An 18,589-nucleotide genomic window follows, 5' to 3' on the forward strand; every position below is an offset into this window, starting at 1 on the left:
AGATCATAATATTTTTATCAGAGTCCAATGTTTCTGTAGAAAAGTAGAAAACATGGCTCTTATTGGTTATCTAAGCAGCCCAGATGTTCTGTGTTCTTTGGGCATTCCAAAGCATTCCCAATGGAACAATCAGTTGTTCTAACTGTGACAATGTATCCTCTGGTGGACAATTGCTTTCAGGATAAGCATCAAATCCTTTAACAAAAAAGTGTAAAATGGCAATGCCACCTTTACTTTGACAATTTTCTCTCCAGAGAGGTTTTGTAACATTCCATCTGTGCCTGTCTATTTGTATGACATGTTAAGAAGGAAATTCCTAGTAGAGAGAAAGCAAATACTTTTTCTTCAAAGATATTTTCTTTTAGACATCGGTGTGGTTTGACACCGTGATATACAATAGCCCTGTCTTCTAAGCTGGTCACCTGAGGCCCTTTTGTTCTTTATTTCAACAGTGTACTCATTCTTTGTCTGATTTCTCTTCTGAGATCTCAGATGAAAGAGCCCACTCTGGATCTGATCTGTCTGTATGCTTGTGTAAATATGTGGTTATGTGTATGTCCCTTGTATACTCCTTATATACTGATATTTCAAATATTTATACTCAAAGGGGAAAAGTTTTTTATAATAAATCCCTACCTATGCTAGGAACTACATCTAGTACATTTTGAAAAGTGCTAACTTTCCTCAGGGGTGAGGCATAGTCATCTTGTTCTGACCTAAATTTGGGGAACTAACTTAACTGGTACATGACATGAATTCCCAGACAACTACTTTTTTTTGGGGGGAAGCAGAGGTTATTTACTTTGAAAATAAATTTTAAAAGATAAACAATATACATTAACTAAATAAGAAAAGGAGAAACTTGCCTAAAATCATCTAACATATAACAAATATATTTTCTCATTTCATACCATATGGGCACTCTTGCACTATGCCAATCAATGATTGATTTTTATCTCTAAAATCCGCCAACAAAATCACACAAACACATACACAAAATGTGCTAAGTGTGTTGCTTACTTGTCTAATGATTATGATACTTACAGTATTGGTACATTCATATGAAAGTTCGAACACCGTGACACCTCATTGCTCAATAAACATTAGTGGGTACTTTGTAGTATACATGTGCGCGCCTGCCAGAATCTACAAGATGGAAGCTCCATGAAGGCAATAATCATACATTTCTTCCATTACTTTATTACTTGAGTGAAAAGGCAGCGTACCACTATATAGAAAGTACTCATTAGACAAGCGTGAAGTTAATGAATGGATGAAAAAATTAAATGTGAGTGGTACATCTCAGTGGCAGTGTACTTGCCTGGCATCTGTAAGATCCGAATGAAATAGGAGGTGATTCTCAGATCCTAAGTGAATACAAACTGTAAAATTCTCTACACCTATACAATATTATATTAGTGCCATATTCATGAATGAAAGATAGCTTTTACCTCTATGCTCTAACGTCCACCCCCCCCGTGTGTGTGTGTGTGTGTGTGTGTGTGTGTGTGTGTGTGTGTGTTTAGTTAGGCCAGAGGTTGACATTGAGTGGCTTTTCTTATTTCTCTTCCCAACTTATTTTTTGAGACATTTAAAATAGGACCTTTCACTGCAACTGGATCTCACAAAATCAGTGATACTAGCTAACTAGCAGTCAGCAGGGGTCTTCTTGTCCACATCCTGAGTGCTGGGCATGCAAGGGCCACTACACTTGGGCTTGAACTTAGGTCATCATGTTTTCACAGCAAGAACTTTACAAGCTTAGTCATTTTCTCAGTCCCAGGTTCATTATGTATAATGTATATTTTAACCAAGTAATGAAATGGATATTCTTAATTATACTTCTTCAGCTGCCTGAACATTATGATACACTGAACCAAAAATCACTCAAAGGGATATTGGAATTTTAGAGTAGAAATAAATAAATTTTTACTTGAAAACTGTGCATTCTTAAGCATTTATCTAGTTATTCATTTATTCAACAGATCATCATTGGGTTTCTATACTACATCAGGCAGTTTTCAAGGGTCCTTAGATAAGTACTGAAAATAATTTAAAAAATTGAAAAACACAAACAGAAAAAAATACCAAAGATTCACCATCATGGAATTTATATTTCATCAAGTCAGAAAATAAAAAGCCAGGTGGTGGTGGCACATGCCTTTTATCCCAGAAGTTGGGAGGCAAAGGCATGCAGATCTCTGTGAGTTCAAGGCCAGCCTGGTCTACAGAGCAAGTTCCAGGACAGCTAGGACTGTAACACAGAAAAACCTTGTCTCAAAAACCCAAATTAATTCATTAACTATTATTATAGATAGTAATATGAAAACTGAATGTTATATTATATGGTAACAAAACTACAGAAAAATATAAGTGAGTCCAGAATTCTTTTTTTTCCTACTTAAAATGAGTGGTTGGTGGAAGACTTTCACATGCTGTTATATGAGCAAAGATTTAAGAAACAATGAGGCTAGCCAGACACAGTGGCACATGCATAAAGTCCAGCACTCATCTAGAAGAATCAGGAGTTTGAAACCTGCTTAGGGTACATAGACAACCTACAATATTCAGTGAGACTCTTCTTCAAAGTGTGTGCTTGCAGATACTCATACATTCATACACATATCCTTACACATGCACACACACACACACACACACACACACACACACACACACACACACAGAGAGAGAGAGAGAGAGAGAGAGAGAGAGAGAGAGAGAGAGAGAGAACAAAAGAAGGGGGAGGAGGCAGTAGAGAGGAGAACACAGGAAAATAGGAGTGAAATGAAGAAAAGGACCATGACATGAGAAATCTGGGACAGAAGCGTTCTTGGTCAGAAGGGACAAGGAAAAGCAAAGATCCAGACGAGATCGGGCATGTTCAGGGCACCCACTGATACAAGGGGACTGATTTAATGAGAGTTCACCAAGGCCAGTTGACTGGGATTGAGCGAGCATGTGATCCAGCCAGATTCTCTGAATGAGGCCGGATTCTCTGAATGTGGCTGGCCCGGAGTCTTTCTGAAAAGTCATTGACAATGACACTGGGACTTGTTTCCTCTGCATATACTGGATTTTTGGGATCCAGTCTGTTTGGATGCTCACCTTCCTGGACCTGGAGGGAGGGGGGAGGAGCTTGAACTTCCCACAGGGCGGGAGATCCTGACTGCTCTTAGGGATGGAGAGGGAGGAGGGAAGGGAGTGGGGGGAGTGGGAGGGGGTTGGGAGGAGGGGCGGAAATGGAGACTTTTGTATTTTAATAAACTTTGAGAAAAAAAAGAAAAGAAAAGATCCTATAATAAAGCAACTGTTTAGTATGTTTACAATGCAAAACCATAGACAAGAGGAACTCTGTTGATATACAGCACAGTAATTGATGAAACAATAACAGGAAACACATGTTGTAAGTGTGAATCACTTTGCCATTAAATCTTCCCTGAAAGCATAGACTGTAGCCTTCTGCAGGATTGGTAGGGATTAAAAAATGAAAGGCAAAGATTCTCAGTTGCCACGGAATCTAATCAAACTTCAATTCATAATGGAGGAATGATTATGGCTGGGAATCACTTACGTTAAAGGAATAAATGCCAATGCAAACAATTCCAATTTCCTTTGATGAATAATCAACAAAGTACCTGGAGAAAATCTCAAGGTAAAGACATTTGGGGAATATTAACTTGAAGGCTTTTATATAGATTAAACAAAAATAACTACACATATGCAACTTAATTCAAAGGTAACCAAGCAAAAGTATGCTTATTTCTAACCAAATGATAATGTGATCCTTTTTAACAAGTTATTGTTCAAAAGCTTAGTGTGCTTCTTTAATAACTTAGTCATTTTTACCTCCCATTCCCTCTCTTTCTCCACTTTCTTTCCTCCTTCTTCTTGATAAATCTTCTTTCTACTTTTATGGTTTTCTTCGTATGTGACCCACTGAGTTTAAATCAAGTTCTTGCCTGAAAACAGGTGGGAGGTTTTTTACTACAGCAAGAGCACCTCATCAGTATCTATACCACTGAAGAAAATGAAATAATGCTCCCCAGGCAAGCATACATTGCCAGTAGTTCCTCAAGGAGATATAGGGCCTCATGAACCCTTCTCCCATTCACAGTGAAATGTTGAGGGACCAAATATTTGGCAGGTCTTTGCAGATAAACAGAACTGCAATGTGTCCAGAAGTACAATGGCAAGGTAATATCTAGAAGATATTTCATTTTGCTTCACTTCTCCATTTGATTAGTACATTTATTTTAGCTGTTATTTTAGAACAGAAAAGCAAACATTCCTCCAAAATTTTAAGGTTTGTATAGTAAATATCTATTTTCTCCACCTATGCTCACCAATTATTAACATTTGATACATTAACCTTAAATAATTCCTGAACATAGAAAAATCGATAAAATATACTGTGTCTGGAGAACTCTAAACAGAGGAATCTACATGGCTGAAAGACACTTAAGGAAATGCTCAACATCCTTAACCATCAGAGAATGCAAATAAAAACAACTCTGAGATTCCACCTTATACCTGTAAGAACGGCCAAGATTAAACCCACTGGTGACAACTTATGCTAGAGAGGTTGTGGGGTAAAGGAAACACTCATGAATTGCTGCTGGGAGTGCAAGCTGGTACAATCCCTTTGGATATCAGTATGCCAATTTTTCAGAAAATTAGGAAACAACCTTCCTAAAAACCCAGCAATACCACAATCATACCACAAGGACCTGTGGTCAACTATGTTCATGGCAGCATTGTTTGTCATAGCTAGAACCTGGAAACAACCTAAATGCCCCTTGACTGAAGAATGGATGAAGAAAATATGGTACATTTACACAATGGAGTACTATACAGCAGAGAAAAATAACGACTTCTTAAAATGTGCAAGCAAATGGATGGAGCTAGAAAACATCAAATTGAGTGAGGTAACTCAGACACAGAAAGATAAATATCATATGCACTCATTCATAAGTGGCTTTTAGACGTAAAGCAAAGAAAACCAGCCTACAAATCACAATCCCAGAGAATCTAGACATCAATGAGGACCCTAAGAGAGACATATATGGATCTAATCTACGTGGGAAGTAGAAAAAGACAAGATATCTTTAGTACATTCGCAGCATGGGAACAATGAGAGAGGGTTGAAGGGGAGGAGAGAAGAAGGAAAAGGAGGAGAGAAAAAATGTGGAGCTCAATAAAATAAAAAAAAAATACTCTGTCTGAAAACACAGGTTAATACCGCATCACAGAAAGTAAATCGCAGACATTGTGACTAATTCTTAAGTGTGACTCTCTTAAATTACCAAGAGTGTTTTTATAGCGAAGGTGTATTTATCAAAAATTCCAAATAATGAAAGACTACTCTTATATGGCTGCCCTACAGTCTAATTACAGACATTGTCTCAAAAGATACTCTTTACACCACATGTTCAGTATAAGAATACGCCTTGCATTGAGATGTTCAGTTTTCCTAGTGTCCAGTAACCTGAGACAGTTCCTTAGTTTTGTCTTTCATCAATACTGGTATTTTCTGAAGAGTAGTGACAAGCAGAGTTGGATTCTTGCAGCTGTCCTTCAGTCTAGACTGGCCTGACAACACCTCATTTTTCAAATTCCTATCCATTTCTAGCTACCATCAATGATGTGTGTCTTCTTAGGGTATTACTATACTAGAGACCACTTTATATTATTCCTGGCAATGTTGACTTAATGTCACTTTTGGAAGATGGTGTTTATTTTTCCTTTTAAATAATGAGTAGGAAGGTACCTCATAATTTTCACATCTATTGAGGACTCCTACCTAGATCAGTTGTTATTGTAGTGGAGGGAAATGAGGATTTCTATGCCACTTCTTTTTTATTCACTAGTTAGCACTCTACTTTTTTTTAATTTATTTTTAAGAGAACTGTACTTTATATACTAATCCCAGTTCCTTCTCTTTCCTGTCCTCCCATTCCTCCTACCACTTCATCTCCAACCCTTCATCCACTCTTCAGAGAGGGTGAGGCCTCCCATGGGAAGTCAGCAAAGTTAATCACATCACATAAGGCAGCCTCAAGGCCCCCCACCCCGTATATAGGCTGAGCAAGACATCCCTCTACAGCGAATGGGTTCCAAAGAGCCAGATCATGTACCAGGGATAAATACTGATTCCACACGAGTGGCCCCACAAACTTCCCAAGTCACACAACTGTCACCCACATTCAGAGGGCCTAGTTCGGTCTTATGCTTGTTCCTCAGCTGTCAGTTCGGGGTCAATGAGTTCCCACTAGCTCGAGTCTAGCTTTTTCTGTGGATATCCCCGTCATGGTCTTGACCTCTTTGCTCATAATATCATTGCCTCCTCTCTATGACTGAATTACAGGAGATCGGTCCAGTGCTTAACTGTGAATCTCTGCATCTGCTTCCATCAGTTGCTGGATGAAGGTTCTATGATGACAATTAAGATAGTCATCAATCTGATTACAAAAGAAATGTAGTTTAGGTACCATTTCCCCTATTGTTTAGATTCTTAGCTGGGGTCATCCTTGTGGTTTCCTGGGAGTTTCTCTACTGCCTGATTTCTCACTAAACACAATGTCTCCCTCGTTAAAGTTATCTCTCTCCTTGCTCTCCCTCTCTGTCCTTTACCCAACTCAATCTTACTAAGGAGATTTTGTGTACTTCCCTTCCCAGGCAATCCATGTATGTCTTTCTTAGGGTTCTCCTTGCTTCCTGTCTACTCTGGGGTTGTGGACTGTAGGCTGGTTATCCTTTGTTTTATGTTTAATATCCACTCATGAGTGAGTACATACCATGTTTGTCTTTCTGGGTCTGGGTTACCTCACTCAGAATGGTTTTTTTTCCTAGTTCACCCATTTGCCTGCCAATTTCAAGATGGCATTGTTTTTTTACTGCTGAATAGTACTCCATTGTGTAAATGTACCACATTTTCATTATAAATTCTTTGGTTGGGGTATCTAAGCTTTTTCCAGGTTCTGGCAATTACGAATAACGTTGTTATGAACATAGTTGAGCAAATGTCCTTGTGGTATGGGTCTGCATCTTTTGGATATATATCCAAGACTGGTATTGTTGGGTCTTGAGGTAGATTGATTCCCAATTTTCTAAGAAACTACCATCAGGAACAAGACAAGGCTATCCATTCTCTTAATATCTATGTAATACAGTACTTAAAGTTTTAGCTAGAGCAATAAAATATCAAAAGAAGATCAAGGGGACATAAACTGGAAAGGAAGAATTTAAATTTTCACTATTGGCAGATGCTATGATAGTTTACATAAAAATTCTACCAGGGAACTCCTGCAGTTGATAAACACCTTCAGTAATGTGGCAAGATACAAGATTAACTCAAAAGTATCAGTAGCTCTCCTATATGCAGATGACAATCAGGCTGAGAAAGAAATCAGAGAAATATCACCCTTCACAATTGCCACAAACAACATAAAATACCTTGGGGTAACTCTAGCCAAACAAGTGAAAGACCTGCATGACAAGAACTTTAAGTCTTTGAAGAAAGAAATTGAAGAAGATATCAGAAAATGGAAAGATCTCCCATGCTCTTAGATAGGTAGGATCAACATAGTAAAATTGGCAATCTTACCAAAAGCAATCTACAGATCCAATACAATCCCCATCAAAATCCCAGAATTCTTCACAGACTTTGAAAGAACAATACTCAACTTCATATGGAAAAACAAAAAGTTCAGGATAGCCAAAACGGTCCTGTACAAGAAAGAAACTTAATCACCATCCCTGACTTCAAGCTCTATTATAGAACTATAGTAATAAAAATTATTTGGTACTGGCATAAAAACAGACAAGTGGACCAATGAAATTGAATCGAAGACTCTGATATTAATTCATACACCTATGAACATCTGATTTATGACAAAGAAGCTAAAATGATACAATGGGTAAAAAAAAAACATCTTCAACAAATGGTGCTGGCATAACTGGATGTTGACATGCAGAAGAATGCAAATAGATCCTTATCTATCCCCATGCACAAAACTCAAGTCCAAATGGATCAAAGATCTCAACATAAATCCAGTCACAGTGAATCTCGTAGAAGAGAAAGAGGGAAGTAGCCTTAGCAGTCTACTTTTATGGAAATCTTTCCCATTTTGTTTGATTATAATTTACACAAAGTCATGGATTTATGTATTGTTCTATCTCTCTGACTATGCATTTGCAGCTTCTTTTTAAACCATAGCACTTTAGAATAGTCGTTACTTCAAGGAAAAAAACCAAACAAAAACCATATTCCAAGTGAGGTTTTAGCAAATTTTACTGAGAATGATGCCTTTTTACTCTAGTTCCTTCTTCATCTTTTTGTGGTGGGTTAAAATGTGACAATTAAGTTCCAAGGGATTCTGGGAGTTTGGTCTAAGTAGGCCATAATGATTGGGTTCTCACGCATTGTCTACATTTTCATCCTTGATTGGCAGAAATTAAAAGTTCATTTAATGCTTCTCTTGATAACCTCTTCCCAGAATGTCAAGCTATAGTGCTTTAAGGGTAGTCTTTCTCCAAATATTTGGTCTCACCGATTTCGCTTTTCCATTGAAAATCTATTTTTATTTCAGTTATGATAATTTTATATGTCTTTCTTTCTTCTGAAAAATAAAAAGACTTAAAATTGTTCTCCTTAATAGGAATTAATGCCACCCCCAAACTTTTTCTTGCTATTATACAAGAAGCAATTCATTTTCTTAATATATCATCCCCCTGTCCCACAAAAATGTAACTGCTTCTAAATTGTGTTGATGTATTGTAGAAATTGAGTTGAATATCTTTGTGGGCTGAGCAAAATTATCCTCCTGTCAGGAACAAATAATTTATACCGCTCAGAGTAATAAATATGCATATGAATTTACGTGGATGGATAAATCCTTATAAACCTTAGCTCTTTATAGCACAAGAGTAGTGGGGAGAAAGTACATGGAGAATAAAGCTAATGAATAAACTGAGATCATTATAGTGTCTATCATGTATTTCTCCAACAAACTTGCATTTTATAGCCTATATATCAGGGCAGAACATTTCAAAGGATTTTAAATAAGAGAAAAAACAATTTTAGAATGAACTATTTGAGAATAAGCCACCCAAAGTCTTCCAATATACATCCAAAAAGCTTTATACATTTATATGAATATGTATAAAGATCAGAAATGCAAAATGAAAACTCAAAATAAGCTCAAAACCCACATGACCTTTTATTTTGTTAAAATTTTACTTCTTTAAAGATTTCTAGCATAAGAGTTCACAAACACTAATACCAGGTACAGGCCAAAAAAATACATATGTTCTTTACTACACCAGGTACTTGCAGCAAGATTAGTGTAAACCAAGTGCATTTATTATTTTCAATGTAATCCAATATACTAAGAGATGGCATGTGCTTTATTTTAATTAGCTCTTTCTTTTAAAGGGTTGCTTGCACCAACTGTCTTGATAAGAAAAAAAAATTGTAGTCATTGCTCAAAATGCTTGTAGCAAATCTAGTTTTAAATTGAAGCAATTTATTCAGAAAGCAGTCTACTACTGCAGCAATAATCAATGTGTTTTCCCTCAGACCGTACTCCAGCCTTGCAAAGGCTATTGTTAATTGCCTGTAACTAAATGACTGTTGGTGCCCTGAAATGTAACTCTTTGGCACTTGTTCATTTGTTGTGTTTAAGCAAATGCCAGTTTTCCTTAGGTTTTTGCTGAGCAGTTTCGCTGTAGAATTTGCAATATTCTGTCTCAGTCCCTTAAGGGAGGTAGAGTCTTATCATTTTAAAGAAATGATAATTTTTTTAAAGTCTGGATTTTCTCTTTCCACTCTCAGAAATTGAGTTGTGCTGAAATGGAATCCTTTTGTTTTTTCATGCTACCATCTCTTGGACAACTTGGAGTAGTACTGAAAAGCAAGCTCCTTTCAAATGGAAAAAGCCATTTGCAAGGACAATACCATTCACAGTCACATAGTAATGCAAATAGAAAAGACAATAGGAGGCCCAGATAATTTCTCTTAATTATGACCACATTTAGCCCTTCTGATTTTCTCCTTAACTCATGGATAAGCCATAAAATGTCGGGCTCACATTATTATGCGTTCAGCTTGGAGCAGGAGTGTACAGACTAAATCCAATGCAGCATTTTCCTGGAAAGCATTTTACAATGTGAAAATTTTACATCAACTTAATAAATTGTAAGTAATCTGTGTACATTTATAATAGATATGCCTATATAAGATAGAGCAACGGGAGAGCAGGCACTCCTGTATGCCTTGTGAGAAAAAACAGTTACATTCCTGACCTCCTTCTAAGGATGCTGTAAGAACACCATGTTTTTACACATGGCATAGAGCATATGAAGAGAAATTTGACATATGCTCAAGATTTCGAGTAAAATAGCATGTTGAAAATGCTGAGTTTCTTTGGACCAATTTTCAGATGTTCTTATTAGTAGTAAATGCCTGCACCTCGTAAGAGTTATTCTTGTTCGTTACTAAGTTTTAAAATATAGGCCATTTTTCATATGTTTGTACCTTAAAGTTGTTCAAATGACACAGCTATTTCTGTAATTTCAAAGTTACATCAACCCTATTATATATTTTCATTACATTTCAGACAATATTATTGCCTAAATACAAAGAATATTTAAGGTATTATGTACAACTTTGATTTCTATAAAAATAGTTAATATGTTCTCTAGAAATAAAAATAACTTACTTTTGTATAATTTTTTTCATTTACTTATTCATATTCAGTTTCTGAAAAAAGAAACAATTTTCCATGTATTTGAAAAAAAAAACAAGAAGGGATATATGGGATGGTTTGGAGGGATGTAAAGGAAGGGAGAAATGTTATAATTGTATTATCTAAAAATAAAAGATATAACAGTTTAAAAAGGACCAAAAATAGCTGTTTAAAAGTATGTATAAACCTAGATTATGAACATAACCTAAAGAAAATGAGTCTTTTTTAAAAATTGAATTGCTAAGAACATGCTTCAGGTATCATTTTTATTGTCTCTAAAGCTATTTGAGTAGATATGGTATTTACACTATATTACAGGCTAGGGCCTAGCGCTATGCCTCCAGCTGCAAATGGTAGACTTGGAGGCACTATAGAAAAAGTCATTCTTTGCCTGGCTACTTATCTACAACAGAACAGCTGTTCTGACTCCAATAGTTCTTAGAGTGTATCCGCACACAAGCCTTGGGTCAAAACTTGTAATAACTTTTTGTAAGCAATCAGAATTTTGAAGAATTGAGTTATGATTGGCATAAGATAAAATTCATAGACCTCATGTGATCAGATCAATGAAATTTAACAAATGCATACACTTGTGCATCCACCCCGAGACAAAATAAAAAAAAAATATTTCCTTTACCCTACAAAGTTCCGCCTTACCCCTTTCCAATAAACTTTTCCTTCACCTATCCCATAAGAAAATATAATTTGGGGGTTCTATCGCTGTGCATTGTAATTGGCTATTCTTATACTTTGGTAGAACCATAGAATAAACAGTACTTTGTGTTTGACTTATTTTACCCACTATAGCCCTAAGAGTTTTTGCATGGTGTGTACCTTTAGTTTCTTCTTTTGCTTGCTGAATGCAATCTATTTATGGGCTGGTACTAGTTTCTTCAGCATCTCTTGTTAATTAGATGGGTGGTTTTCAGTTGTGGTTAGTATGGATAAGACTACTCCGAACATTTTTGCACAAGACTTTCTGAGAGTATCTGAATATATCTCTTGGATAACTACATAGCAGTGGAATTGACATTAACATTGAAAACTTTATTAGAAAACTTTCCCAATATAATAGAACAGTTATGGTCTCTCAAGACTGGGAATTAAGTATTCTTGATCAAATTTCCATTCTTTTCTTATGCAGGAAATTTTAGTTGTAAATTATATGTCATACTTTAGGGTTTCTATTGCTGTGATTAAACACTGTGACCAAAAGCAACTTGGGGAAGAAAGGGTTTATTTTATTTACATTTCCAAGTAACAGTCCTTCAGTAAGGGAAGTCATCACATGACTTCAAGCAGGGAAGGAACCTGGAGGCAGGAATTGATGCTGAGGCCCTGGATGGTTGCTGATTACTGGCTTGCTTCCCATGACTTACTCAACCTGCTTTCTTATAGTATCCAGGATCACCAACCCACAGTAGGATGGTCCCTCACACATCAACAACTAATTAAGAAAATGACCTTCAGGCTTGCCTACAGCCCAATTTTATGGAGGGGATTTCTCAATTGAGGCTCTTTCCTCTCAGATGATATTAGTTTGTGTCCCGCTGACATAAAACTAGCCAGCATGAAGTATAAATTAAAAAAAAGTCTTAAAAAAAAACTGTGATGTGGACTAGGAATGTGTTTCAGTGGTAGAACATTCACCTAGCATGAGGTCCTGGGTGTGAGGATTGGACCTTGAACCACAAAAGTGGTCATGATCTAAATTATTGTTTCCTTTAATGTCCAGTGTATTTTAAATCAGGATGTTCTGATATCTTGTTCATCCTGTGGACTTATGTACTTTTATTCAGGTTTCTCTGTGCGCTGAAATTCAACTGCCATTCTGAGAGAACGAAGGCCCAAACACTGCGCAGTATTATTTACCTGCTTAGTTTTTCTGTGCACACAGTGAGGAAGATACACTGTTCTAAATAACATTTTGTATTTTGCTCCTGGCACTTTAGCAGTAGTCTCTTGTGTAGCTCTTTACAATGTTTAAGAGATAAAACTTGTGTAATTATTTTCCATTATTTCATATTAATTTATTTTGTCTCTGAAATATTTAATTTCTTATTTTACTTTATTCTATCTTAAATTCATCGTCAGATATTTTTAATAAAATATTTTCCTCAAACTCCCATTTAATTTTACCAAGTATAAAAAATACACTTGATTAAATAGTGGTTATATGTATTTACTTTATTCAACTGTTACATTAGGAATAAAGAACTAGATAATGGGAAGTATGACAGATTGTTTTTCTTAATTGTTACAGGAAAAACGTTATCACATACAAGCATGCACACATACGCAAAAAATATTCTCTCTGTCAAACTCACACACACACTCTCTTGTGAAAAAATGATGACTTTCAAAATTATTTTCTCTGCACTGTCTCATTCCTGTTATGATTTTACCCTATTTATGAGAATTTAGGAGAGAACTTGTTAGCTAATAATATTTATTATCACAAGTCATGAATTATTTTAAAGTCCTTAATCTCAGCTTTTATTGACCGTTCTCTAAACTATATAGCCTACTCCTTAGCTGTTTCCCAACTACAGAATCCAACACATTACTTTAGTGTTTTAATTTAAGGGATGACTGGATGTTATGTGACGCTATCCCTGGGGAGATGTGAACAAAGGTCTAGTCACTCCAGGTAAGATACTGATGACAGGCCAAAATAAGGACACTACCAGAGATTAATGTGGGGAACCATGGATTTTATTAGTGCTACAGGAGTAGAAACAACTCAAACGACAGCAGCACTAGCAAAGCCCATCCCAGCATGAGTGAAAGCTCATGAAAACTGGCAACTCCACATACACTCCACAGTGTGCAGGCAGCACAACAGGCTGGAGAGTGTGCTTTCCCAATGACATAGTCTGAACCTCTTTCTCTAGCTTGGCTGATTTCTGCTTCTTGTAGGCAGCTGGTCTCAGAGTCTTCGCAACTTAGTTCGTCAGATAGTGACTCTCAGAGGGCTTCATTGCTTACTCTGGCCAGAAAAGGCTTATCAAATCTATTTGAGTTGTTTCCTTTCTGAGCTACAGAGGGGAATGTTCTCCTTCCCTAAAACATCCTGTTGCTTCACCTCTACTTTAACATCCTCTATGTTTCTGCACTTCCTTCCAAGATGTAAGGTTTCCATCTGGGATAAAACTGCTACACACAGCACTAAATTTACTGAATTAAAGAGACTATTATTTTTCAAGTTTAACTTCAGGGAACAACAGCCACCCAACAGTAATAACATTTAGACAATGATAATCAATGACATTGTGCATACACAGGCGCTTAGGCAGAGTGAGTTTCAATATATGTGCATGGATACTTACATACCAGCAACCTAAATCTTGTTACAATCTTCATAAGACCTAAAGAAGAAAATGTAACCACATTAATCTATTTTATTCCAAATTTTATCTGATCACTTTTGCTATAATATCAGCATTCAGTATGATAAAGGAGAGCTTGTATGATTCACGATTATTAAAAACTCAGAGAGAGAAACTGGGGTTCAACCTGAAGGCCAGAAAAGCAAAACAGCCTGCCACCGGTTCTTCTATCTTAGTCTGAAATGGTGATCCTGTTTCCGTGGATTTCAGAATGAGACTGAGACTGAGAGCTGTCTTGTCCTGTTTTATAATCCTCTCTTGAAATGGGACTAAAAGCATGCACCACTGAGATTAAAGGCATGGACCTCCCGGTTTCTATGGCAACTAGTGTGGCTTACTGGGATTAAAGGTGTGTGTTACCACTGCCTGGTATGTAAGGCTGACCAGTGGAGCTGTTTTACTCTCTGGTCTTCAGGCAAGGTTTATTTATTAAAATACAAATGAAATGCCACCACACTTGTATGCAGCAAATGTCAAAAAATTCCTCATTTAGACATGTCTATAGTAACATGTCAAGCATAATATAAGGGAAAGTAAATAAAAGTAAGAAAAAAATGTAGTTTCTGAGTTTTAAAAAAATGTTTCCAGCATATTTTCCTGCGATATCTACTAGGAGGCCAATTTTTTAAATCCAGTTCACCTTTCCACCTTCAGGATTATGCTAACACAGCTGGACAGTACTCGTTTTAGAAAAAGGGACATCATAAGTCATTACTTCTTGCAGGGGAGAGAGCAGAGAGCATTCATCAGGTAGTTCGGCCAACACTCTATGCGGCAGTGTACATAGTGTACATGTCCTCTAGGAACTATGCTATTTGGCCCATTGGTTTTTTTTTTTTTTTTTTTTTAATCTTCAATCCAACTCCCAGGTAACAGCTTAGGTAAAAAGTGATCAAGATTCATATGCAGATGATCATAAAGCTGTCTTGTCTTTAAAAAAATATTTTTTTATCAATTCAAAACACGTAGTCCACAGGACCTCCTCAAACAATATGTGTACATGTAAAAGTTGTTGCACTGAGGCCAACCGAATATTGTAGTTTTCAATCAGATATTTACAGTATTTTTAGTACAGGTGCAATGTGTCAACCAAGTTTATTTTTAACTAAGCAGTGTTACTAGGCAACGCTGTCACATATCACCTTATCCAATTACCACGGTAACAGAATTGAAAACTAAGTAAGGATGGATTAAATCCTCACACAAGATAAGTATGTTGGTACATGCCCATGATCCCAGAACTTGAGAGACTGTATCAGGTGGGTCACAAGTTCAAAGCCAGCTTAGGATACACAACGAGAAGCAATTTTTAAAAAAATGAAAACAAAATAATTGTCACAGAAAAGGGAATGACATTGTTCTAACACATCTGGAGTCATTTGCAAAACATGAAACTAAATAGAATTCCATGGTTTTTTTTATGTGATTATATAATTCTCCATTGCTCTCTTCCTCTAGAGTTAATGTACACCGTTGAACTTGCTGGAGGGCTTGGTGCTATTCTCTTGCTGCTTGTTTGCTTGGTGACCATCTATAAATGTTACAAGATAGAAATCATGCTGTTCTACCGGAATCACTTCGGAGCGGAGGAGCTGGATGGAGGTAAGACGATCTCCCTGTTATATTGTTCCTTCGAAATATGTTTGTTTATTCCAGCAAAAGAAAAGGTATACACATCTTTGTAAAATCATTTTATATCTAGAAATCTGTATAGTCATTTCAAACCGATAGGTAGTTTTCTCTGCAACTTGTCTAGTAACATCTACCCTTTTTAGAATTGCATTCCAAACAGCACTTACAAATTACAGACACTGATTGCAATGCCATTGGCATCTTCATTTTCTCTCACCTTGTAATCAGTACTGAAAGGCCAGATTTACTTTTCTATAGGTAAGGTGTCTTTCTTTTAATTGTCTTCCCTAGTCGAGTAGGTTGAAGTGAATTTCAATTTGTTCTTGTTTAGACTGATAACTGTTTTATTAAACTCTACTGACTATTTCAGCATTCTTCTAAGAGGTTCTTCAGTCCTGTCCATCTCTCTATTTTTAGAGACTATCATTCCAAGGGTAAACCAGCAGAAGAAGTACAAAGCCACGTTATTTTTATAATAACAGTCTAACATTTTTGCTCACACTGAACAAGTAAACATCGTTTTTATAGAAATAGTAATTTTCATTCACCTCTGGTCAGGCAAGAATATGTGTACATTCTAAAAAGAAATTAAGGTTCATAAAATTGACCTCCCAACACCATTCATTAGTGAACTTAAAGGTCTCCTGTATTCCTTTGAGGTCATTTGGAAAACATAAGTTAAACTTGCAAAATAGCACTTTCAAAGTGAAAATGAATAGTAGAAATGATTAAGGCTTCTCGGCTATGTTGATAAGCATTTTTCTTTGTCAGTTTTGCACTGAACAGTGCAAAAGAAAATGAAACCTTGTCCCTGTTACCATACCTCAAGGATTTCTGGAACAGTCCATAGGCAGAGATGTCAGCTGTCAAGCTTATAAAAAGGAGCACTTTATTGGCATTGCCAACACTCCCCTCCATTTACACTTCTCCTGTTGCTACTAAGGTGAAGGCTGGACTGCCAAAACACTATTGTTTGGGGGAGTTTCTTAAAGCAATGATTTTCTTAGTTATTTTTTAGTTATTTTATTTCCTGTTCACATAAAAAAATTAGTTTATTTTTGTTGCTTCAAGAATATATGAGAAAACTGTCAAAATGAGTGCACCAAACTGAATGCCAGGCATCTAAAACTCATCCCTACTAAACCTCATAAAAGTTACAAGTTCATTATTATAATCTCCTCTATATTTATAAGGTAACTGAGGCTCTCAGAAGTTAAATAATTTCTTCAAAATGATAATCCAAGTATACCGTAAGTGGCCAAGTAAATCTACTTCTCCAAATCTTTTATTTTTAAAATTTAATATACTCGGCATAATCTGAAGGCATGTTATTGTTTGTGCAATTAGAAGTAGATGATATTTTAAAAAGCAGTTCATCTAAACAAGTTTCACAGTATCTACTAACATTACTTTAAATATAAAGTTTATTTTTGTTTAGAATGATATGAATGATTTTACCTAAACCATCAATTTCTAGTGCAGCATTTAGCTGTCATTTTTCTCAATATAGAAAATGACAGAATTGAATTAAAAATCAGAATCATATTCAGTTGAATTTCTGTGATTTGAAATTTATTTTGAGGATTCTTGTTACTTATCTACCTTGAAGTACATTACTTGTATAAATCTAATGGATTTTGGTGTTGTTCTGGAGGTATTTGGGTCCTTGGTTTTTTGTTTGTTTGTTGCATTGTTTAGGTGAGAAGACAGTGCAAAGAAACAGTAACAAACAATATCTTATCATGTGAAATGATCTCTCAGAAACCTAATTTAGTTTATAAATGCCCTAGGATTTGTCAAAGCCTGTCCTTCAGGCCATCTTGAACATAATCATGGATATGTAAGTACTAGGGCTTTCTTTGAGATGCTTCTGTGAATGCAATAAGCCCAAAGAGAGCCAAGGGAATAAACTTAATTATCATGTGGGTAAGATTAATGTACGCATAATATTGCTAAAGAGAAAAAGAAATCAAAGACTGCTAAGGCTGAGTGTATTCAAATGGGTTTATGAGAAGGAATTCATACTGCAAAGTGTAAAAATCCTCCCTGTGCTAAAACAGCCCTACTCCTGCTGATATGGTGACCAAGAACCCATCCTTAAATAATGTACCTTACTACAAAGGACCTGACTCCTACAACTTCCAGCAACATTGTCTTATAGGAAACCTTTTACAGTAATAATAAGAATGTAACCAGTTTGGGGCTGGAGAGACGGCTCAGTGATTGAGAGTCCTAGCTGCTGTTGCAGAGGACCCAGGCTAGTACCCAGCAATTGCCTGGTGGCTTCTGGAGAAAATGGACACAAATCCTTACTCTTACAGATTCTTTCTGAAACAGTAGGTGCTTCTATCATGGACTTCCCTTCCTTGATGACCAGAAATCCCTTTCTTAGAAGCCCATACAATGTCCTAACCTTAGGGACATTCCTTTATGTCTTAAATAATTGCCTAATCTTCTAAAGGTGGCAATTGTTTTGGAAAATATCCAATCCCTGTATTTCTAGCTCCCTGCAGTCTTATTCCTCTGCCAAGGATGATCACTGTTAACAGAAATGCCTGGTCTTTCAGCAGTTTTTGACTTTTAAAAAATGCACAATTTAGTGATTAAAGGTGAGCCCATTTCTATCTATCTTTCTTTCTTCCTTCCTTTCCTTCTTTTATTTTCAGCTATTTTATCAGTATATTGAGTCTAAGAAGTATTTTTTTTAAATAGTTGAAAGTAACAATAGGTAAAGAGTATAAAGGAGATTGTGGAAATAAAGATTAGCTGATAGGTGACTGGTACATAGTTCACTGGTAGAACACATATCTGGCACACATGAGG

The 18,589-nt window shown here is 36.2% G+C and overlaps 1 protein-coding gene across 1 annotated transcript in view; it reads left to right on the top strand.

The window, feature by feature from the left end:
- The window catches only part of Il1rapl1 (interleukin 1 receptor accessory protein like 1), a 1,275,516-nt gene that overhangs the window by 1,239,180 nt on the left and 17,747 nt on the right, over positions 1-18,589 (top strand). Inside the window, exon 9 of the mRNA XM_048449782.3 lies at positions 15,593-15,736. Within this exon, the coding sequence (XP_048305739.1) occupies positions 15,593-15,736 (144 nt within the window). The remainder of the gene's footprint in view (positions 1-15,592; positions 15,737-18,589) is intronic.

Source organism: Myodes glareolus, chromosome X (genome assembly GCF_982192425.1).
Source record: "Myodes glareolus chromosome X, mMyoGla1.1, whole genome shotgun sequence".
In the NCBI taxonomy this organism is placed as follows: Eukaryota; Metazoa; Chordata; class Mammalia; order Rodentia; family Cricetidae; genus Myodes; species Myodes glareolus.